General features: G+C 46.6%; 1 protein-coding gene across 1 annotated transcript in view; it reads right to left on the reverse strand.

The window, feature by feature from the left end:
- LOC142665248 (vomeronasal type-2 receptor 26-like) overlaps positions 1 to 21,269 on the reverse strand; it is a 43,001-nt gene extending 21,732 nt beyond the window's left edge. The window contains exons 1-5 of the mRNA XM_075844883.1: positions 21,025 to 21,269; positions 18,702 to 18,993; positions 11,604 to 12,295; positions 11,246 to 11,448; positions 6,963 to 7,051 (exon numbers count right to left, since the gene is read on the reverse strand). Coding sequence (XP_075700998.1) covers positions 6,963 to 7,051; positions 11,246 to 11,448; positions 11,604 to 12,295; positions 18,702 to 18,993; positions 21,025 to 21,269 — 1,521 coding nt within the window. The remainder of the gene's footprint in view (positions 1 to 6,962; positions 7,052 to 11,245; positions 11,449 to 11,603; positions 12,296 to 18,701; positions 18,994 to 21,024) is intronic.
- Between the last annotated feature and the right edge of the window lie 3,053 nt (positions 21,270 to 24,322).

Consider the following 24,322-nt stretch of genomic DNA (forward strand, 5'->3'; position numbering starts at 1 on the left):
CCTGTAGTCACATGGAGGATACACCAGGCCTGGAGACACTATATCCACAGCCGCCACCTGTAGTCACATGGAGTATACACCAGGCCTGGAGACACTATATCCACAGCCGCCCCCTGTAGACACATGGAGTATACACCAGGCCTGGAGACACTATATCCACAGCCGCCCCCCTGTAGTCACATGGAGTATACACCAGGCCTTGATATACTATATCCACAGCTTTCACCTGTAGTCACATGGAGTATACACCAAGCCTGGAGACACTATATCCACAGCCGCCCGCTGTAGTCACATGGAGTATACACCAGGCCTAGAGACAATATATCCACAGCCGCCACCTGTATTCACATGGAGTATATACCAGACCTGGAGATACTATATCCACAGCCGCCCCCTGTAGTCACATGGAGGATACACCAGGCCTGGAGATACTATATCCACAGCCACCTCCAGTAGTCACATGGAGTATACACCAGGCCTGGAGACACTATATCCACAGCCGCCACCTGTATTCACATGGAGGATACACCAGGCCTTGAGATACTATATCCACAGCCGCCCGCTGTAGTCACATGGAGTATACACCAGGCCTGGAGACACTATATCCACAGCCGCCCCTGTAGTCACTTGGAGGATACACCAGGCCTGGAGACACTATATCCACAGCCGCCACCTGTAGTCACATGGAGGATACACCAGGCCTGGAGACACTATATCCACAGCCGCCACCTGTAGTCACATGGAGTATACACCAGGCCTGGAGACACTATATCCACAGCCGCCCCCTGTAGTCACATGGAGTATACACCAGGCCTGGAGACACTATATCCACAGCCGCAATCTGTAGTCACATGGCGTTTGCACCAGGCCTGGAGACACTATATCCACAGCCGCCACCTGTAGTCACATGGAGTATACACCAGGCCTGGAGATACTATATCCACAGCCACCACCTGTAGTCACATGGAGTATACACCAGGCCTGGAGATACTATATCCACAGCTTTCACCTGTAGTCACATGGAGTATACACCAGGCCTGGAGACACTATATCCACAGCCGCCACCTGTATTCACATGGAGGATACACCAGGCCTTGAGATACTATATCCACAGCCACCACCTATAGTCACATGGAGGATACACCAGGCCTAGAGACACTATATCCACAGCCACCTCCTGTAGTCACATGGAGTATACACCAGGCCTGGAGATACTATATCCACAGCCGCCCCCTGTAGTCACATGGAGGATACACCAGGCCTGGAGACACTATATCCACAGCTTTCACCTGTAGTCACATGGAGTATACACCAGGCCTGGAGACACTATATCCACAGCCGCCACCTGTATTCACATGGAGGATACACCAGGCCTTGAGATACTATATCCACAGCTTTCACCTGTAGTCACATGGAGTATACACCAGGCCTGGAGATACTATATCCACAGCTTTCACCTGTAGTCACATGGATTATACACCAGGCCTGGAGACACTATATCCACAGCCGCCTCCTCTAGTCACATGGAGTATACACCAGGCCTGGAGACACTATATCCACAGCCGCCCCCTGTAGTCACATGGAGTATACACCAGGCCTTGAGATGCTATATCCACAGCTTTCACCTGTAGTCACATGGATTATACACCAGGCCTGGAGACACTATATCCACAGCCGCCCCTTGTAGTCACATGGAGTATACACCAGGCCTAGAGACACTATATACACAGCCGCCTCCAGTAGTCACATGGAGTATACACCAGGCCTGGAGACACTATATCCACAGCCGCCTCCTGTAGTCACATGGAGGATACACCAGGCCTAGAGACACTATATCCACAGCCGCCTCCTTTAGTCACATGGAGTATACACCAGGCCTGGAGACACTATATCCACAGCCGCCCCCTGTAGTCACATGGAAGATACACCAGGCCTAGAGACACTATATCCACAGCCGCCTCCTGTAGTCACATGGAGTATACACCAGGCCTGGAGATACTATATCCACAGCCGCCCCCTGTAGTCACATGGAGTATACACCATGCCTTGAGACACTATATACACAGCCACCACCTGTAGTCACATGGAGGATACACCAGGCCTGGAGACACTATATCTACAGCCACCACCTGTAGTCACATGGAGTATACACCAGGCCTGGAGACACTATATCCACAGCCACCACCTGTAGTCACATGGAGTATACACCAGGCCTTGAGACACTATATACACAGCCGCCACCTGTAGTCACATGGAGTATACACCAGGCCTGGAGACACTATATACACAACCGCTCCCTGTAGTCACATGGAGTATACACCAGGCCTGGAGACACTATATCCACAGCCACCACCTATAGTCACATGGAGGATACACCAGGCCTGGAGACACTATATCTACAGCCACCACCTGTAGTCACATGGAGTATACACCAGGCCTGGAGATACTATATCCACAGCCACCACCTGTAGTCACATGGAGTATACACCAGGCCTTGAGACACTATATACACAGCCACCACCTGTAGTCACATGGAGGACACACCAGGCCTGGAGACACTATATCCACAGCCACCACCTGTAGTCACATGGAGTATACACCAGGCCTGGAGACACTATATACACAACCGCTCCCTGTAGTCACATGGAGTATACACCAGGCCTGGAGACACTATATCCACAGCCACCACCTATAGTCACATGGAGGATACACCATGCCTAGAGACACTATATCCACAGCCGCCTCCTGTAGTCACATGGAGGATACACCAGGCCTGGAGACACTATATCCACAGCCGCCATCTGTAGTCACATGGAGTATACACCAGGCCTGGAGATACTATATCCACATCCACCACCTGTAGTCACATGGAGTATACACCAGGCCTGGAGATACTATATCCACAGCCGCCCCCTGTAGTCACATGGAGTACACTCCTGGCCTTGATATATTATATCCGCAGCCGCCCCCCTGTCCAGGCTTTTATTAACTTCATCATAGAAGCAGATCAGATTGTTTTGCCCATTTCTGTCCTTAATAAAACCATGCGGGCTCTCACTTATAATACTATTTTCTGTCACATACTATACAGTCTAACAGAAACACAGCTAACAGCTCCCCGGCAGCACTCACCTATGGCGGCCTTCAATTTACTCACACCCCCTCCCCTGCAACAAACACAGTGGAGGAATCAGCATTCTCTTATTTGAGAACTGCTCCTTGAACCAAACTCCACCTCTGCCCTCCCTCACACTCCCTTCTTATGAAGAACACTCTGTCCACATCTACTCTTCCTCCAGCCTCCAAGTGGGCATCATCTACCAACCTCCACAACTGCTCAGTGCTCCTTCCCATAACCTGCTTCTGAAGCAAATGAGAATAGTGAGATGGGGCGATAGTTGGACAGAGAGGACGAGTCGAGGGATGGCTTCAGTTAGTGATAGGTTGAAAAGATGGGTTAAGTGGGGAAGTACACATATGGTGAAGTGTGATTTGGAGGTTCAACTATCGCCCCATCTCACTATTCTCATTTGCTTCAAAACACTTTTAACAGCATGTCTACCTAGAACTATCCTCCCACTTCTCATACAACTCTCTTTTCGAGCATCTACAATCTTGCTTCCAACCTCACTACTCTACTGAGATGGGTTTGAACAAAGTGACTAATGATCTTTTAACTGCCTAAGCCTCACAACATTACTCTGTGCTCCTCCTTCTGGACTTGTCCTCTGCCTTCCATATTACTCTGTGCTCCTCCTTCTAGACTTGTCCTCTGCCTTCCATATTACTCTGTGCTCCTCCTTCTAGACTTGTCCTCTGCCTTCCATATTACTCTGTGCTCCTCCTTCTAGACATGTTCCCCCACTTCTACATTGCTCTCTGCTCCTCCTTCTAGACCTGTCCTCTGCCTTCTACATTACTCTGTGCTCCTCCTTCTAGACCTGTCCTCTGCTTCTACATTATTCTGTGCTCCTCCTCCTAGACCTGTCCTCTGCCTTCTACATTACTCTGTGCTCCTCCTTCTAGACCTGTCCTCTGCTTCTACATTATTCTGTGCTCCTCCTTCTAGACCTGTCCTCTGCCTTCTACATTACTCTGTGCTCCTCCTTCTAGACCTGTCCTCTGCCTTCTACATTACTCTGTGCTCCTCCTTCTAGACCTGTCCTCTGCCTTCTACATTACTCTGTGCTCCTCCTTCTAGACCTGTCCTCTGCTTCTACATTACTCTGTACTCCTCCTTCTACATTACTCTGTGCTCCTCTTTCTAGACTTGTCCTCCACATTCTTCATTACTCTGTGCGCCTCCTTCTGGACTTGCCCTCTGCTACTACATTACTCTGGGATCCTCCTTCTAGACTTGTCCTCTGCTTCTACATTACTCTGTGCTCCTCCTCCTAGACCTTTTCCCCCACTTCTACATTACTCTGTGCTCCTCCTTCTGGACTTGTCCTCTGCCTTCCACATTACTTTGTGCTCCTCATTCTACATTACTCCATGCTCCTCCTTCTAGACCTGTCCTCTGCCTTCTACATTACTCTGTGCTCCTCCTTCTAGACTTGTCCTCTGCCTTCTACATTACTCTGTGCTCCTCCTTCTAGTCCTGTCCTCTGCCTTCTACATTACTCTGTGCTCCTCCTTCTAGACCTGTCCTCTGCTTCTACATTACTCTGTGCTCCTCCTTCTAGACCTGTCCTCTGCTTCTACATTACTCTGTACTCCGCCTTCTACATTACTCTGTGCTCCTCCTTCTAGACCTGTCCTCTGCCTTCTACATTACTCTGTGCTCCTCCTTCTAGACCTGTCCTCTGCTTCTACATTACTCTGTACTCCTCCTTCTACATTACTCTGTGCTCCTCTTTCTAGACTTGTCCTCCACATTCTACATTACTCTGTGCTCCTCCTTCTGGACTTGCCCTCTGCTTCTACATTACTCTGGGATCCTCCTTCTAGACTTGTCCTCTGCTTCTACATTACACTGTGCTCCTCTTTCTAGACTTGTCCTCCACATTCTAAATTACTCTGTGCTCCTCCTTCTGGACTTGTCCTCTGCCTTCCACATTACTCTGTGCTCCTCCTTCTAGACTTGTCCTCTGCCTTCCACATTACTCTGTGCTCCTCCTTCTAGACCTGTCCTCTGCTTCTACATTACTCTGTGCTCCTCTTTCTAGACTTGTCCTCCACATTCTACATTACTCTGTACTCCTCCTTCTACATTACTCTGTGTTCCTCCTTCTAGACTTGTCCTCTGCCTTCCACATTACTCTGTGCTCCTCCTTCTAGACCTGTCCTCTGCTTCTACATTACTCTGTGCTCCTCCTTCTAGACCTGTCCTCTGCCTTCTACATTACTCTGTGCTCCTCCTTCTAGACCTGTCCTCCGCTTCTACATTACTCTGTGCTCCTCCTTCTAGACCTGTCCTCTGCGTCTACATTACTCTGTACTCCTCCTTCTACATTACTCTGGGCTCCTCTTTCTAGACTTGTCCTCTGCCTTCCACATTACTCTATGCTCCTCTTTCTAGACTTGTCCTCCACATTCTACATTACTCTGTGCTCCTTCTTCTAGACTTGTCCTCTGCTTCTACATTACTCTGTGCTACTCCTTCTGAACCTGTCCTCTGCTTCTACATTACTCTGTGCTCCTCCTTCTAGACTTGTCCTCTGCCGTCTACATTACTCTGTGCTCCTCCCCCTAGACCTGTCCTCCGCTTCTACATTACTCTGTGCTCCTCCTTCTAGTCCTGTCCTCCTCTTCTACATTACTCTGTGCTCCTCCTTCTAGACCTGTCCTCTGCTTCTACATTACTCTGTACTCCTCCTTCTACATTACTCTGGGCTCCTCTTTCTAGACTTGTCCTCTGCCTTCCACATTACTCTATGCTCCTCTTTCTAGACTTGTCCTCCACATTCTACATTACTCTGTGCGCCTTCTTCTAGACTTGTCCTCTGCTTCTACATTACTCTGTGCTCCTCCTTCTAGACCTGTCCTCTGCCTTCTACATTACTCTGTGCTCCTCCTTCTAGACTTGTCCTCGGCCTTCTACATTACTCTGTGCTCCTCCCCCTAGACCTGTCCTCCGCTTCTACATTACTCTGTGCTCCTCCTTCTAGTCCTGTCCTCTGCTTCTACATTACTCTGTGCTCCTCCTTCTAGACCTGTCCTCTGCTTCTACATTACTCTGTGCTCCTCCTTCTAGACTTGTCCTCTGCCTTCTACATTACTCTGTGCTCCTCCTTCTAGTCCTGTCCTCTGCTTCTACATTACTCTGTGCTCCTCCTTCTAGACCTGTCCTCTGCTTCTACATTACTCTGTGCTCCTCCTTCTAGACTTGTCCTCTGCCTTCTACATTACTCTGTGCTCCTCCTTCTAGTCCTGTCCTCTGCTTCTACATTACTCTGTGCTCCTCCTTCTAGACCTGTCCTCTGCTTCTACATTACTCTGTGCTCCTCCTTCTAGACTTGTCCTCTGCCTTCTACATTACTCTGTGCTCCTCCTTCTAGACCTGTCCTCTGCTTCTACATTACTCTGGGCTCCTCCTTCTAGACCTGTCCTCTGCCTTCTACATTACTCTGTGCTCCTCCTTCTAGACCTGTCCTCTGCCTTCCACATTACTCTGTGCTCCTCCTTCTAGACCTGTCCTCTGCCTCCTACATTACTCTGTTCTACTCCTTCTAGACCTGTCCTCTGCCTTCTACATTACTCTGTACTCCTCCTTCTACATTACTCTGTACTCCTCCTTCTACATTACTCTGTGCTACTCCTTCTAGACCTGTCCTCTGCCTTCTACATTACTCCTTGCTATTCCTTCTGAACCTGTCCTCCGCTTCTACATTACTCTGGGATCCTCCTTCTAGACCTGTCCTCTGCCTTCGACACAGTCAACCACTCCCTCCTGTTACAAATTCTCTCATCTCTTGGTATCACAAACCTGGCCCGCACACATCACCACCTCTTCTTCTCACCCTCTCTCTGTTGGTGTCCTTCAAGACTCTTTCCTGGGACACTTGCTCTTCTTTATCTACACCTTCGGCGTGGGACAGCTGAAAAAGTCCTATGGTTTTAAGTACCGCATCTATGCTGACAACACACAAATCTACCTCTCTGGCCCAGATGTCACCTCCCAGTTATCCAGTTTCCTAAAGTGTCCAACAGCTACTTTATATCCGGCTTCTTTAAACTCAACATGGAGAAACTGAATTCACCATCTTTTCGCCATCTCACTCTTACCAGTACTATCAATTACAGCTAATGTCTCTAGACGTTCCAAAGTATAAAAAGTCCAAATGAGCTCGTTAGCACTGGAACTGCCTACATTAACCCCCTCAGCACTAGCATAGCCTACATCCGCTCCTTAGCACTAGCACAGTCTACATCAGCCACTCAGCACTGGCACCACCTACATTAGTTCCTCAGCACTAGCACGGCCTACATCAGCTCCTCAGCACTAGCACCACCTACATCAGCTCCTTAGCACTGGCACAGCCTACATCAGCTCCTCAGCACTGGCACAGCCTACATCAGCTCCTCAGCACTAGCACAGACTACATCAGCTCCTCAGCACTAGTGCAGCCTACATCAGCACCTCAGCACTGGCACCGGCTACATCAGCTCCTCAGCACTGGCACCACCTACATCAGCTCCTCAGCCCTATCACAGCCTACATCAGCTCCTCAGCACTAGCACAGCCTACATCAGCTCCTCAGCTCTATCACAGCCTACATCAGCTCCTCAGCACTGGCACCACCTACATCAGCTCCTCAGCCCTATCACAGCCTACATCCGCTCCTCAGCACTAGTACAGCCTACATCAGCTCCTCAGCTCTAGCACAGCCTACATCAGCTCCTCAGCTCTATCACAGCCTACATCAGCTCCTCAGCTCTAGCACAGCCTACATCTGCTCCTCAGCACTAGCACAGCCTACATCAGCTCCTCAGCACTAGCACAACCTACATCAGCTCCTCAGCACTAGCACAACCTACATCAGCTCCTCAACACTAGCACAGCCTACATCAGCTCCTCAGCACTAGCACAGCCTACATCAGCTCCTCAGCACTGGCACAGCCTACATCAGCTCCTCAGCACTAGCACAACCTACATCAGCTCCTCAGCACTAGCACAACCTACATCAGCTCCTCAGCACTAGCACAACCTACATCAGCTCCTCAGCACTAGCACAGCCTACATCAGCTCCTCAGCAGTAGCACAGCCTACATCAGCTCCTCAGCACTAGCACAACCTACATCAGCTCCTCAGCACTAGCACAGCCTACATCAGCTCCTCAGCACTGGCACCACCTACATGAGCTCCTCAGCACTGGCACAGCCTACATGAGCTCCTCAGCACTAGCACAACCTACATCAGCTCCTCAGCACTGGCACAGCCTACATCAGCTCCTCAGCACTAGCACAGCCTACATCAGCTCCTCAGCACTAGCACAGCCTACATCAGCTCCTCAGCACTGGCACCACCTACATCAGCTCCTCAGCACTGGCACCACCTACATTAGCTCCTCAGCACTGGCACAGCCTACATCAGCTCCTCCGCACTAGGACAGCCTACATCTGCTCCTCAGCACTAGCACAGCCTACATGAGCTCCTCAGCACTGGCACCACCTACATTAGCTCCTCAGCACTGGCACAGCCTACATTAGCTCCTCAGCACTGGCACAGCCTACATTAGCTCCTCAGCACTGGCACAGCCTACATCAGCTCCTCAGCACTAGGACAGCCTACATCAGCTCCTCAGCACTGGCACCACCTACATCAGCTCCTCAGCACTAGGACAGCCTACATCTGCTCCTCAGCACTAGGACAGCCTACATCTGCTCCTCTTTCTTCTTTTGTATATACAGAGCTAAAAGAGCCCATTTCGTAGTGCTGCGTTTTTTTTTTATCTCCAGTGACCAACTCCCCATTACCACGATTTAGAAATCCTACATGTTCTGATCCTGTTTGTTTGTTTGTTTTTTTTGCATTAATATACCTAAATAATTCTTTGATTTGTTTTGCTTTCTTTTGCGCCCGCCTTTCATTATGTATTGTCGCTCTGTCCTCTTTTCACAGATTTTATGAAGCTTGTTTTTGTCGTTTATTGCCCTTTTTACAGAAGGTGTGAGCCTTGTGGGGTTTAATTGTAGTCATTTATACTTATTACCTATAGGAATACATTTGGCAGTAAAATTACCCAAAGTAGATTTAACATTCCTGTCATTATTTGATATTAGTTGCCTCCATTCTATGTCCTGAATTGCAGCCCTCATCCTGGGGAAATTGGCCGTTTTAAAATGTTGTGTTTTTTTCTCCACCGGCCCACATTTGCTTTTTATAGTTAGGCAAAAAAATGACAGAAGTTACCGAGGTTTTCACAAACAGTGACATTCCCAACGAGCTCTGCATTGTTAAAAATGACCAGATCCAACAGAGCGTCACTTCTTGTCAGGTCTTCCACACACTGTTGGGATCGGCTGAATCCAGTCAAGAGAGAGGTTACCGACCGCACGAGGAGACTAGGAGGGTTGGGTATGTTTAACCCTGTGGTGTTCCCAGTAAACAGTAAAAATCTCAAACTTCTAAAAATATAGGCCATTTTCCTTGGTTATTCTCCTATAGGGGATGGTTTAGACCTTTCTTCCAGGAATAGGAGACTAGTTGTCAAGTGAAGGATCTTAAAACACCACGTGGACATCTTCCGGTTTATGCTACCCCGGCTCTGAAAGTAATCTGCAGTGGGGTTCCGTGACAAAAGGGTTCTGTTGACCCATTTTCCCCAGTCTCTGGCCCCAAATGATTGCCCAGATAGGATCTTCAGGTTGGGTTGATGCTTTAAAATTCTGTAAGGATCCTCTTAAAGTTCTGCGACTTGACCAGGCACTACTTATATGATAAGTTGAATGTGAGGGACAATAGACAAAACTCTATGAAAAGGGGTTGTCCCCAGGAGGAGTCTGGGGTCAATATTAAGGTTAGTGACTCCATGGCTGGCCCAACCTAGCAAGCCTGACCTATACTGAACGTGCTTAGAGGGCATTCACAGGCATGGAGCGGTTTGACCAGTGCAATTTATTCATAGTGACCGTAGTGGTCAGTACTACACGTGGAACGCACAATGTCCAGTGTCGACAAGACAGCAAAATCCTCTGTGTATGTGGTGGATAGGGATACTCGGTGACCTGGTGAAGGTGCGTTCTCTGGTGTACGAGAGTTTAGGTATAAGTAGGGCCTCTCTCCTGCGGAGGGGATTCACTTTTCGGGTATCCTGGCCTGGTCGGATCTCTCCTGGCTGATCACTTTAGATGAGATCTGAGTATTTTGAAATAAGGCTCCCAGGCGCTAAACTTGGGCGTTGTGTGTGGTCTTTGTTATTGTAAATGTTGTGATATGTTGGGATAAACTGGTTTGGGTTGTTAGTGATGGACATTGGACTTTTGGTTTTGTTTTATAGACTGTGGCATTGGGATTATGGGATTTTTTTTTAGGTGGGTTTGGCTTGTTTTGTTAGTTTATTTATTTTGCCAGAGCCTAGTTTGTCTTTCTTTTTGTGTTATTTTGTGTTGTCTGAGCCGGATTTGCTGCATCAGTTTGATTTTGAGGCTGAACAACAATATTTTATGTCTTTTTTATGTGTATTTTCTTTTATGAACCAGAAATATTATATTCATATTTATAATTTAGCATCCATAACAGTGGACCGAGTCGGCGTGTATATAAGATGTATACAGGTGTATACAGGGATGTCTGTCTTAACTATGATATAGTGCTAGACCAGCAAGATTTTAGTTACATTATTCCATTCTAGTTATGTTACAGTTAGTAGGTTGCAAATGAACCCTTTTTCTTTTCTTTTTATAATAAAAGATTTTAAGGAGAGGAGTGGGCTGACATTGTGAGGGGTCACGGACTAAGAGTCACATAGCAGAAGGAGTAGGATCTCCCAGCAACAATGAGTATTTCAGGAGTGGACTGATTTTGAGGGAGGTCGTCGACCGAGGGTTATATAGTGGAGCGAGTGTGGTCCTTTCTAAGTTACTCGTAGGTTCTACATTCAGCAATCAGTAATCTACCTGGAGACCTTGTATCATGAGGAACCTGGGATGAGCTCTAGGACGGAGTGTCAAGCTTCCGGTCTATGGTCTAAGCCAGCGGAGGGGGGGGGCAGGAGAAGCCAAGAAACTGGCCTCAGACATGCCTGCAGGATCTGGGGTGAGAAGATCCATCAGGAATAGTAAATATGAGGTTCCTGCTCACTCAGAGGACCAGGGAAGCTTAAGGCCCCTATAGTGACAGAGGAAAAAGAGGTCACTGAATGGAATGCAAAAGTGGACAGCGCAGGGGAAGATGCAGAAGATGGGGGCCGAAGCTGAGGGGAGGTTGACCTGGAGGAGGAAGGCTGGGGAGACAGAAGACCCCGGGAATCTCTCAGCTTGTATGGATCCCAGGTCCTGTGCCACCTGCATGAAGATGAAAAGGCAACAAAGACCCTCAAGCGGGGGACCCTCAAGCACTTACTTTTTGTCCTATCTTGTATGATCTTGGAGTGTCACTACTTAGGTTCATTACGTGTATAATATGGGCCAGATCATATACTATGGTGTATGTATAATACGTCTTGGTATCTCTTATGCCATGAAATGATGAGGGAAGACGATGCGTCCGAGTGCAGTTAACTCCAGAAAACCCAAATATGAATTCCAGAATAAAATTTCTGTCTTTATTTGGAGAAAGGCAGTGGAAGAACTGGAGCCAGAGGTCCTCGAGCAGCGGGTCCCCTGGACGCTTGGACGGGTCGACATCATTAATAACTGTATTGATTTTTGGAATGATTCTTTTTGGTAACATAAAAATGAAGCTGCCATTGACCATTGAAAAGAAGAAGTCATCTGTATATTTAATATTCAGCCAGGACTGGTGAAGGATCAAAGTAAATTTTTCTCGAATAGCTTGAGAGTCATCAAAGAATGAAATGTACCAAGGCGAAAATGTGCCACAAATGACCAGGACCCGCGCCGTGTACTTGTCAATCTCGGCCATTCTCCGCAAGGTAACCCCAACATCACTGTGAAGCTTAATGACAAACTCAATGCAGATCTCATGCTGCGCCATCATGGCGCTCAGCTCTCTATATTCCATCTCTCCGCTCCCATCACTCGGTGTAATGATCCCAATCCAATTCCATCCAAAGTATTTCAGACACTCAATAATAGCGGCATATCGAACTCGGTCATCGGGAACAATCCGGTAAAAAGTTGGATATAAGTCTCTATCATTAAAAAGGGGATCGGTCACCTCATAATTGATCTACAGAAACAGAACGAATTAAAATGATGTATAAAAACATATAAGAAACAGATCTCATATTTATCTATCCATCAACTCTTTAACACGACGTTGGAGTGACGCCGACTTCTATTATTCTATATATATATATGTCTTTCTATCTATTTGTTCCCCAAATATATAATAAGTAAAGTTAATCAATAATTTATATGTATCCAAAAATGGTACAATGAAAAATACAACTTATTCCACAAAAAACAAGCCCTCAAACAACTCGTCGATGTTAAAACAAAAAAAACGTATGGCTCTCGGAATGTAGTGACGCAAAAACGAAAAAAATCCGGTGGTCCTGAAGGCCAAAATCAGTTCTGTCCTGCGGAAATTAACCCCTTAACGCTCAGCGACGTAATATTCTGTCGCGCTGACCATGCCATTCGCGCTTAGCGATGGAATATTACGTCGCGGGAGTAACGGCCGTTTCGGCCGTCCTCCCGACACATACAGGAGCTGTGACCGCCTCTGTCTCGTACAGCAGTTGCCGCAGCTCCTACAGCGGGGACCGATCGCTGTGTCCCCGCTGATTAACCCCTTAAAAGCCGCGTTCAATACCGAACACAGCTTTTTAGGGGTTAAGCTGCCATCACCGGCCTGCTACACGATAGCGGCCAGCGATGGTGACTATGGCAACCGGACACCAAACAATGGCGTCTGGCTATGCCATCGATGGAAGCCTATTGGGTCCTGACAAAGTCAGGAGCCACTATGCTTGCTGTCAGTGAGTAGCTGACAGCTCTAATACACTGCACTACGCATGTAGTGCAGTGTATTAGAATAGCGATCAGGGCCTCCTGCCCTCAAGTCCCCGAGTGGGACAAAGTAATAAAGTTAAAAAAAGTTAAAAAAAGTTGTGTAAAAATAAGAAAATAAAAGTTTTAAAAGAAAAAATCCCCCTTTTTCTCTTATCAGTCCTTTATTATTAATAAATATAAATAAATAAACAAATAAACTATACATAATTGGTATCGCCGCGTCCGTAACGGCCTGAACTACAAAATTATTTGGTTATTTATCCCGCGCGGTGAACGCCGTAAAAGAAAATAATAATAAACCGTACCACAATCACAATTCTTTGGTCACTTCACCTCCCAAAAAATGGAATAAAAAGAGATCAAAAAGTCGCATGTACCGAAAAATGGTCCTGATGGAAACTACAGTTCGTTACGCAAAAAATAAGTCCTCGCACGGCTTTATTGATGGAAAAATAAAAACGTTACGGCTCTTAGAATAAGGAACACAAAAAGTGAGTGATTGTTTACAAAACGTATTTTATTGTGCAAACGCCATAAGACATAAAAAAAACTATAAACATCTGGTATCGCCGTAATCGTATCGCACCGCAGAATAACGTGAATATGTCATTTATAGCGCACGGTGAACGCTGTAAAAACTATAAACATCTGGTATCGCCGTAATCGTATCGCCCCGCAGAATAACGTGAATATGTCATTTATAGCGCACGGAGACGCTGTAATAACTATAAACATCTGGTATCGCCGTAATCGTATCACCGCAGAATAAAGTGAATATGTCATTTATAGCGCACGGAGACGCTGTAAAAACTATAAACATCTGGTATCGCCGTAATCGTATCACCGCAGAATAAAGTGAATATGTCATTTATAGCGCACGGTGAACGCTGTAAAAACTATAAACATCTGGTATCGCCGTAATCGTATCGCCCCGCAGAATAACGTGAATGTGTCATTTATAGCGCACGGTGAACGCTGTAAAAAAATAGAATAAAAAAACTATAGTAGAATTGCTGTTTATTAGTCACCACGCCACCTAAAAATAGAATAAAAACTGATCAAAAAGCCGCATGCACCCCAAGAAAACTACAATGGATTCCTCAAGGGGTCTAGTTTCCAAATTGGGGTCACTTTTGGGGGTTTCCACTGTTTTGGCACCACAAGACCTCTTCAAACCGGACATGGTGCCTAATAAAAAGGAGGCCTCAAAATCCTCTGGGTGCTCCTTTGCTTCGGAGGCCGGCGCTTCAGTCATCACCGCCCGAGGGCCACATGTGGGATATTTCTCTAAACTGCAGAATCCGGGCAATACGTATTAAGTTGCGTTTCTCGGATAAATCCTTTTTGTGTTATAGAAAAAATGGTATAAAGAGGATTTTCTGACAAAAATAAATAAAAATGTAAATTTCACCTCTACTTTGCTCTAAATTCCCGTGAAACACCTAAAGGGATCATAAACTTTCTACATGCTGTTGTGAATACTTTGAAGGGTCTAGTTTCTAAAATGGGGTATTTCATAGGGGTTTCTAATATATGGGCCCCTCAAAGCAACTTCAGAACTGAACTGGAACCTAAAAAAATAAATAAATGAGGCAATACTTCGCTTCGTACATTATACTGATAATGAGCCGTGCCCACCCCGAGATGACCCCAGTTTTGACCGTTTGTATAAAAGGAGACCCCTACTAGACCGTTTCAGTGCTCGGTCTCCCCCCCCCTCCCCGCCGACAAGTGTATTTCTATTGATGAGTCCCTGGTACATTTTAAAGGGAGGCTTCTATTCCGCAAGTACCTGCCGGGTAAGAGGGCAAGGTATGGCGTGAAGATGTATAAGCTGCGAGAGGGCATCAGGGTATACCTACAGGTTTAGGATATATGAAGGGAAGGACACCAGTACTCAGCCCCCAGAATGCCCCCCCCTTACTGGGAGTTAATGCAAAAATTGTGTGGGATTTGGTGCACCCACTGCTGGACCAGGTTCACCACCTCTACCTGGATAATTTTTATACCAGCGTCCCGCTCTTCAGGTCCCTCGCTTCCAGAAGTCCTGCAGCATGCGGCACTGCTAGAAGAAATCTGAGAGGCCTCCCTAAGACTCTGCAGGGCAAACAAGAAGGGGTGAGAGCCGGGCACAATCCAGCAGCAACATATTGTGTGTCAAGTACAAGACAAGAGAGATGCCACACCAGTACCCATGAACCTGTACGAGGTGCCAGTACAGAGACCCCCAAACCAGACTGCATCCTGGACTACAATAGGTACATGGGAGGGGTGGACTTGTCAGATCAAATCCTGAAGCCTTACAGCGCCATGCGGTGTGGTATAAGAAGCTGGCCGGGCACATCATACAGATGGCATTGTACAATGTGTACGTGCTACATCGATGTGCAGGCCAGACGGGAACTTTCCTGGAATTTCAAGAGGTGAATATCAAGAACCTAATCTTTAGGGACCAGGAAGGGGGGGCACCCAGTACTTCTGGAAGCGGGGCCACACGCATCGTACCAGGGCGGCAACACTTTCCAGGAGAAGTTCCCCAAACTGGCAAGAAGGGAAAAAGTCAAAAGACGTGCAAAGTCTGTTATAAGAGGGGGATGAGGAAGGACACAATATATCAATGTGACACGTGTCCCGAATAACCAGAGCTCTGTATGAAAGAGAGCTTCAAAATGTATCATACATCCCTTGATTTTCAATCTACACCAGTTTTACTTACCCTGATGCCCCCCGCACAGCTTATCCCTCCTCATCTTTCCCCTCTGGGCCCTGCTGTGTGCCCAGGCAGCTGATAACAGCCACATGTAGGGTATTGCCATACCCGTGAGAACCCACATTACAGTTTATGGGGTGTATGTCTCCGGTCAAAATGCTCACTACTCCTCTAGATGAATGTCTTAAGGGTGTAGTTTTTAAAACAGGGTCACTTCTCGGGGGTTTGAACTGTACTGGTACCTCAGGGGCTTCTGCACACATGACTTTGCACCAGAAAATCCCCAGTAGGCCAAATGGTGGTCATTTCCTTCTGAGGCCTCCCATGGGCCCAAACGGCAGTTTATCGCCACAAATGGGGTATTGCCGCACTCAGGACAAATTGGGCAACAAAATATAGCATTGTATTTCTTGTGAAAATAAGACATTTTGATCAGAAATTACATTTATTGGAAAAAATGACTTTTTTTTAATTTCACAGCCCAATTCAAATACGTGCTATGAAAAAACTGTGCGGTCAAAATGGTAACAACACCCATAAATGAATTCCTTGAGGGGTGTAGTTTCCAAAATGGGGTCACTTCTGGTGGGTTTCCATTGCTTTGATACCTCTGGGGCTCTGCAAATGTGACATGGCAACCGAAAACCAATCCAGAAAAATCTGGACTCCAAAGAACACATAGCGCTCCTTTCCTTCTGAGGCCTCCCATGGGCCCAAACGTCACTTTATCACCACAAATGGGGTATTGCTGCACTCAGGAGAAATTGGGCAACAAAATGGGGTATTTTGTTCTCTGTGAAAATAAGAAATTTTGATGAAAAATGACATTTTATTGGAAAAATGACATTTTTTTAAATTTCACAGCCCAATACAAATAGGTGCTGTGAAGAAACGGTGCAGTCAAAATTGTAACAACAACCATAAATTAATTCCTTGAGGGGTGTAGTTTCCAAAATGGGGTGATTTTTGGGGGATTCCTACTGTTTTGGTACCTCAACACCTCTTCAGACCAGGCATGCTGCCTAAAATATATTCTAATAAAAAAGAGGCCCCACAATGCACGAGGAGCTTCTTTGCTTCTAGGGCTTGTGTTTTAGTCCACGAGAACACTAGAGCCACATGTGGGACATTTATAAAAACTGCAGAATCTGGACAATACATATTTAGTAGTTTCTCTGGTAAAACCTTCTGTGTTACAGAAAAAAAATGAATAAAATTGAAATTCAGCAAGAAAAATGAAATTGGCAAATTTCACCTCCATTTTGCTTTAATTCCTGTGAAATGCCTAAAGGGTTAAATAAACTTTCTATATGCTGTTTTGAATACTTTGAGGGGTCTAGTTTTCAAAATGGGGTGTTTTATCAGGGTCTCTAATACATAGGCCCCACAAAGCCACTTCAGAACTGAAGAGGTACCTTAAAAAAAAGTATTTTGAAATTTTCTTAAAAATCTGAGAAATTGCTGTTTATGTTCTAAGCCTTGTAACGTCCAAGAAAAAGAAAAGAATGTTCAAAAAACGATGCCAATCTAAAGTAGACATATGGGAAATGTGAACTAGTAACTATTTTGGGTGGTATAACTGTCTGTTTTACAAGCAGATGCATTTAAATTCTGAAAAATGTTATTTTTTTATAAATTTTCTCTAAATATTGCAATTTTTCACCAATAAACACTGAATATATCGACCAAATTTTACCACTAACATAAAGCCCAATGTGTCACGAGAAAACAATCTCAGAATCCCTTGTATATGTAGGAGGAGTTCTAGGAGGAGATCTAGGAGGAGGTTTAGGAGGAGATCTAGGAGGAGATCTAGGAGGAGGTCTAGGAGGAGGTCTAGGAGGAGGTTTAGGAGGAGATCTAGAAGGAAATCTAGAAGGAGGTTTAGGAGGAGATCTTGGAGGAGGTCTAGGAGGAGATCTAGAAGGAAATCTAGGAGGAGGTCTAGGAGGAGGTTTAGGAGGAGATCTTGGAGGAGGTCTAGGAGGAGATCTAGAAGGAAATCTAGGAAGAGGTTTAGGAGGAGATCTAGGAGGAGGTCTAGGAGGAGATCTAGGAGGAGGTTTAGGAGGAGATCTAGGAGGATGTCTAGGAGGAGGTCTAGGAGGAGATCTAGGAGGAGATCTAGGAGGAGGTTTAGGAGGAGATCTAGGAGGAGATCTAGGAGGAGGTCTAGGAGGAGATCTAGGAGGAGGTCTAGGAGGAGGTTTAGGAGGAGATCTAGGAGGAGGTCTAGGAGGAGATCTAGGAGGAGGTCTAGGAAGAGATCTAGGAGAAGATCTAGGAGGAGATCTAGGAGGAGGTCTAGGAGGAGATCTAGGAGGAGATCTAGGAGGAGGTGGAGACTCTAACCCCATATTTGCCAGTAGCTTAGACATTTTCAGGCCGCGCAGCAGTGTTGCTCCCTCTGAATGAACAGCTCCCTATTCTATTTGTACACACTATCCCATGACACATAGAATCAGTCATCACAGAAAACTCTGCACTCAACACCAATCCACAGTGTGGATGTCAAGCTGACGGGTAGTCGTTGTGAAGCTGGATACAAGAGGGAGATAACCACATCCAAGCCACAATCTGCTCTATAAAATCCATGGGCACGCTAGCATTCTTACTCACTAACTTAGCAATTGAGGGACTCCGCCCACTAGACTCCTAAATTCTGGGGGTCCTCCCAATAGTAATGATTCTCAACTATTCACCATCAAGTGCCACCCTAATGTGTCAGAAACCATGCAGTAAATATTACCAATGTCTGAAAACTTGACATCCAAGACTAAGCTCTGGTCCTCCAGGGCTAAGAGCTGCAATGGATTTGGTTTTCAGCAAATAGAGGTGGCTCCAAATATATGAACTCTTTGCATAAAGAGAATACCATAGAGTAACAATGCCAAGAAGAAGCCCTTACCTGTGCATACTTATAAAGACTGAGCACCTGAGCCATGGCATGACTTGTAAGAAAACCAGAATCACCCACAAAAGCCGCCACTTCACCCCGATCCATACAGGAATAATTAGGAGCCTCCTTGTTTTTTCCTGACAGTATTCGGAGAATCGAGTATACAGATTTCTTGGCATCTGCACATGTATCAAATATGTGATAGCCCAGGGTAATATTGGGCAGGAGGTTGGGGTCCTGGTTAATCTCATCAACAGCAAAGATGAAGGCCAGGATGGCTTTATAGTCTTCAATGTCAATACTGAAAAATAAACACAAGAAAATGTCAATGTGAGGCTGTAAAGCTCCATAAACGCATGCACGTTGTCAGCCATGGTGGTTGAGATTTTTTACTCCACCATCAAAGCCTTCCCCATATGTTTTTTCTTGCTTATATATAATTTATAATCAGTTTTCAGGTGGTCACAACTGCAACTAAGGTCCTCCAGTGGCGGCTCCTGTAGCAGGGGCGGCTGATGTACCGAGTGCGACCGCACAGGTCAAACACGTCTAAGGCCGGCCATGCGGGGACCTAAAGCACAACACATTTATATTGTGATATATGAAGACAGCCCCTTGTCATACAGAAGGTGGTCAACCTCTCTACCCCCCCCCCACAGTGATCTGCTCTTATCACTGGGGGAAGCCATGGTCAGCCACACATTTCTACGCTACAGGACGGTTATTCACATGACTGGCCGTCCATGCAATGCAATGATGGGCCGGGTCCGCCAGAGCAGCTGGGGTTCTTACAGAGCAGCTCTCCATTCCAGCATTAGCGGGGGACCTTTCCCCTCTATGACGTCCATCTGCCCTGGTAGGATATACATGGACTGGGGATGTCGTAATAGGACAACCCCTATAAAGTCGTCCTATATAACTAGAATGTGCCGAGATCAAGCAATCTCCCCATTCTCCTATCACAACTACAGCCGATCACTGTACCTGTGTCCCCTGAGGAAATCAGGGAATAAAATATACAACTGAAACGACACAAACCGGGGCTGAATGTGAAATGTGAAAAACTCAAGTTTATAAAATAAATGTAATCCACGTCATGGAAAGTGAAAACATTTCACCGCGTTTGATCTTTTTTTTAATTATTAAATGACGCCCTGAATGAAATAATGTCAATTCAATTCTATATTGTATCATTTTCATTGTAATTTACGTTTGCGCTTTTATTGCTCATTTTTATTATTTTGATTGTAAATATAAAATGTTACAGTAATAATTCACGCTGTAATGTCTTGTGAAGGAATCCGCAACTTGAACACTAAATGAATCCCGCAGAAAGATCCCTGATCCGAAGCGATTCTCACAGACAGTCAGCGGGGACATGTACTGTCCCCGAACCTTCTGCATATAATTTATTGCCCCAACTCCTCAGTGCCTGAAGCTGGCCACACACTTAAGTTTAGGATTGGTCACAATTTGGACGATCGATCCAATGTCAGATCGTTCTTACAAATGATTCGACCATCAACATGTCAGACTAAACTAATAGATCAGGGGCCTGTGGCGAATGATCGGCCAATCATTGCCGTACACGCAGAGTTTCAACCAACGAGGACTGAGATGATACAATGTTTTCGGCAGACATTGATTGGTTGTCGTCTATCTTCAACGATCATTCGTGTAACATTTAAAACGATAATTTTCTGGTGCAGAGATCTCAGGGGTCCGGTCCCTACAATGTTCCTGCTCACTTCAGTTGGGAAATACAAAGATCTAGCGATTGAGGGACAGACCCCCATGTCTAATGTGAACCCTGCCTTCAATGTTTATTGCCAGCGTCAGACTTGAGCCCACCGGAGATGATTCTGATGGCCCACCCTCCATCTATATACAGCATGTACATGTCCACATTCTTGTCATTGTACACATAGGACATATCGTCAGTAAGGTCTAATAGGTCATTTGTGAATGAGTAATAGACCCTAATCGTAAGTTATTGGCTTCAAAGAGCTCCAAACGGGGTAGTCTTCTGGCCCACCGGAGGATCCCCCGGTTCTCTGCTGTGCCGGTCCAACCCTCTTCATTGTAATGAGACTAGATAACCCCTTACATCCCGTAAAGTTGTTGCCTTGCGTTTGTATAATTGAAATACAAGGAACCAAAAAAGTTGAGAGAAGATTTACTCTACTTGGTGTTGGGGGAAATGAATAGATTTTTGTCCGCCACGTAAAGAGTCCTCCGTGTGCAGAGCATTAGTACACCCTATAAACATTTACCAAAGGGAACAGGAAATATTCCATGGCACATGTCTGAGCCCCAGACTATCAATACTTACAAAAAGCAGATGGTGTATAATATGGACAAACCATCAGCAATTTTATGTTCCACGTTTTTATGATGAGCAGAAATCAGACCTCCGATCAAGATGTCTCCGTCCTGATAATATTCATACTCAAACACCGACCTTTCCGCATCGAGTCTACAATATGAGGTTACATTCTGCACTCTTCTACCATCGGATGTGACCGGGAACAAGATCAGAATAAGGTAAGAGGCCGAATGCACAGGGGACCAGTCCATGGCCGCACCAGGTCTTCTCCTGCTGTATGGCCACTGACAGCATTACAGAACGGCAGCACAGCGGGAGATGACAGTCAGCGGCAGCTTATAAGTCTTTCCTGGGACTGACATAGAATCAGCAGGGGAACACTAGAGAGGAACGGTAATAATAACCTGGGACTGACATCTATATTCAACACCGTAAATTAATGTCTTGCTTTTATTCATTCTTGACTAGGATAACTCTTACAGGGAGAAGATAGTAACTTACGTCATTCATGAGCTGAACGATGAGGGCAACAGGGGCCGCCAAATTGTCCTGTCCATAATGATGACCGGGGGTCGAGATAATGGCCGGCTGGGCCCTCTATGTGACAGATATCTATTTATAAAGGACAAGAAAATGTTACACATAGCAGAGCCTCAGGCCACTATCACAGGGCAGTAAATCGGTCATTATTTAGGTCAGTATTTTTGGTCAGTATGTTGATCAGTATGTTGGTCACTTGTAAAGGATCTGCCTGACACAGCTTCTGTGTCGACGCCCATGGTTACTCACTCTGCACCTGCTCCTAAGTCTGGTCGAGTGACCCCTCCGGTCCCTGTTCTCACCCCTGAAGGGGTAGAATTCGAGGTGGCCAAGATTGTGGACAGCAGGATGGTCCAAGGCTCTCTCCAGTACCTGGTCCATTGGAGAGGATACGGGCCTGAGGAGAGGACTTGGGTACCCGCCTGGGATGTTCACGCTGCAGTATTGCTCAGGAGGTTCCATCTTCGGTTCCCCTATAAGCCAGGTCCACCTAGAAAGGGTCCAGTGGCCCCTGATAAAAGGGGGGGGGGGGTACTGTAAAGGATCTGCCTGACACAGCTACTGTGTCGACGCCCGTGGTTACGCACTCTGCACCTGCTCCTAAGTCTGGTCGAGTGACCCCTTCTTCCACCAATCAGCCTGGGAGGCTGAGGAGTGGGAGAGCCTATCACAGCCTGGCCAGATGGAGCTAGCTCCCGCCCTCTGTCTATTTATACCTTCACTTCCTGCTCCTCCTTTGCCTGTGATTGTTTCAGTCTGTTTCCTGGCTCTGCTGCTGCTACTTACTACTTGTCTTCTGCTTCATATTGACCCTGGCTTGTCTGACTATTCTCCTGCTCTGCGTTTTGTACCTCGTCCACTCCTGGTTTGACTCGGCTCGTTCACTATTCTCCTGCTCTGCGTTTTGTACCTCGTCCACTCCTGGTTTGACTCGGCTCGTTCACTATCCTAGTTGCTCACGGGGTTGCCGTGGGCAACAGCCCCATTTCCCTTAGCTTCTGTGTACCCTTGTCTGTTTGTCTGTTGTGCACTTAGTGAGCGTAGGGACCGTCACCCAGTTGTACGCCGTCGCTTAGGACGGGCCGTTGCAAGTAGGCAGGGACTGAGTGGCGGGTAGATTAGGGCTCACCTGTCTGTCTCCCTACCCCGCCATTACATAATCACAGGCCCATATACCTTTTCTACTCTGGTCCCTGTCAAAACTATGGACCCCCTTGAGACCCTGGCTCAGCAAATGCAGGGCCTCTCCCTACAGGTCCAAGCCCTGGCTCAGAGCGGCAACCAGCAAGATGCTACCCTGGTAGTGCCCCCCACCTCACCTCTTGAACCCCACCTCAAGTTGCCTGACCGGTCCTCAGGGGACCGGAATAATTTTTTTCTCCTTTCGGGAGAGTTGTAGGCTCTATTTCCGTCTAAAGCCCCACTCCTCAGGTTCCGAGAGCCAGCGAGTGGGTATAATTATGTCCCGGCTCCAGGACGGGCCCCAAGAATGGGCCTTCTCCTTGGCTCCCGACACCCCTGAACTTTCCTCTGTTGACCTTTTTTTTTTCTGCTCTCGGGCTCATATATGACGAGACTGACAAGACTGCCTTTGCCGAGAGTCAGCTGGTGACCTTACGTCAGGGTAAGAGACCCGTTGAGGAGTACTGTTCGGACTTTAGGAAGTGGTGTGTAGCTTCTCGGTGGAATGACCCTGCTTTGAGGTGCCAGTTTAGTTTGGGTCTGTCGAACGCCCTGAAGGACCTGTTAGTTAGCTATCCCTCTTCTGACTCCCTAGATCAGGTTATGGCTTTAGCGGTACGACTTGACCGACGTCTCAGGGAACGACGACTTGAACGTTTTTGTGCCTTCTCCTCTGGCTCCCCCATGATGGCTCCCGAAGTTCCGTTGCTTCGTTCTTCCATGGAAAACTCGGATGAACCAATGCAACTCGGGGCCTCCGTGTCTCCCCAACAATGTAGAGACTTCCGCAGGAAGAATGGTCTCTGCATCTACTGTGGGGATGACAAGCATCAAGTGAACAACTGTCCTAGGCATAAGAATAAGCAGCCGGAAGAACTTCCGTGCCTAAGTGATCATCGGGGAGGTCACTTGGGCGCACAGGTAATTCCCGTAAATATGAAACCTAATAAGATCTTGCTTCCCTTTCAGGTCTCTTTTGGTGGTAGGTCTGCTACCGGCAGTGCCTTCGTGGATTCAGGGTCTTCTGCTAATATTATGTCTGTGGAATTTGCTATGTCTCTTGCTATGCCATTGATTGATTTGCCTAAACCTGTCCCGGTAGTTGGTATCGACTCCACTCCTCTTGCTAATGGTTATTTTACGCAGCATACCCCTGTTTTTGAACTCCTTGTTGGCTCCATGCATTTGGAGCAGTGCTCTGTACTAGTTATGCAGGGATTATCCTCCGATTAGGTTTTAGGCATTCCCTGGTTGCAGATGCATAATCCCACGTTTGACTGGAATACTGGGGATCTTACCAAATGGGGTAATGAATGCATGAAATCATGTTTTTCTGTTAATTCTATTTCTCCCCCTGAGGAGGTGAACACGCTACCTGAGTTTATTCAGGACTTCGCTGATGTTTTTTCTAAAAAGGCCTCCGAAGTGTTGCCTCCTCATAGAGAATACGATTGCGCAATCGATTTGGTACCAGGAGCTAAGCTCCCTAAGGGTAGGATATTTAATCTCTCTTGTCCCGAACGTGAAGCTATGAGAGTGTATATCCAGGAATCCCTGGCCAAGGGTTACATTCGCCCCTCTA

Source organism: Rhinoderma darwinii, chromosome 1, assembly GCF_050947455.1.
Source record: "Rhinoderma darwinii isolate aRhiDar2 chromosome 1, aRhiDar2.hap1, whole genome shotgun sequence".
NCBI classification, from domain to species: Eukaryota; Metazoa; Chordata; class Amphibia; order Anura; family Rhinodermatidae; genus Rhinoderma; species Rhinoderma darwinii.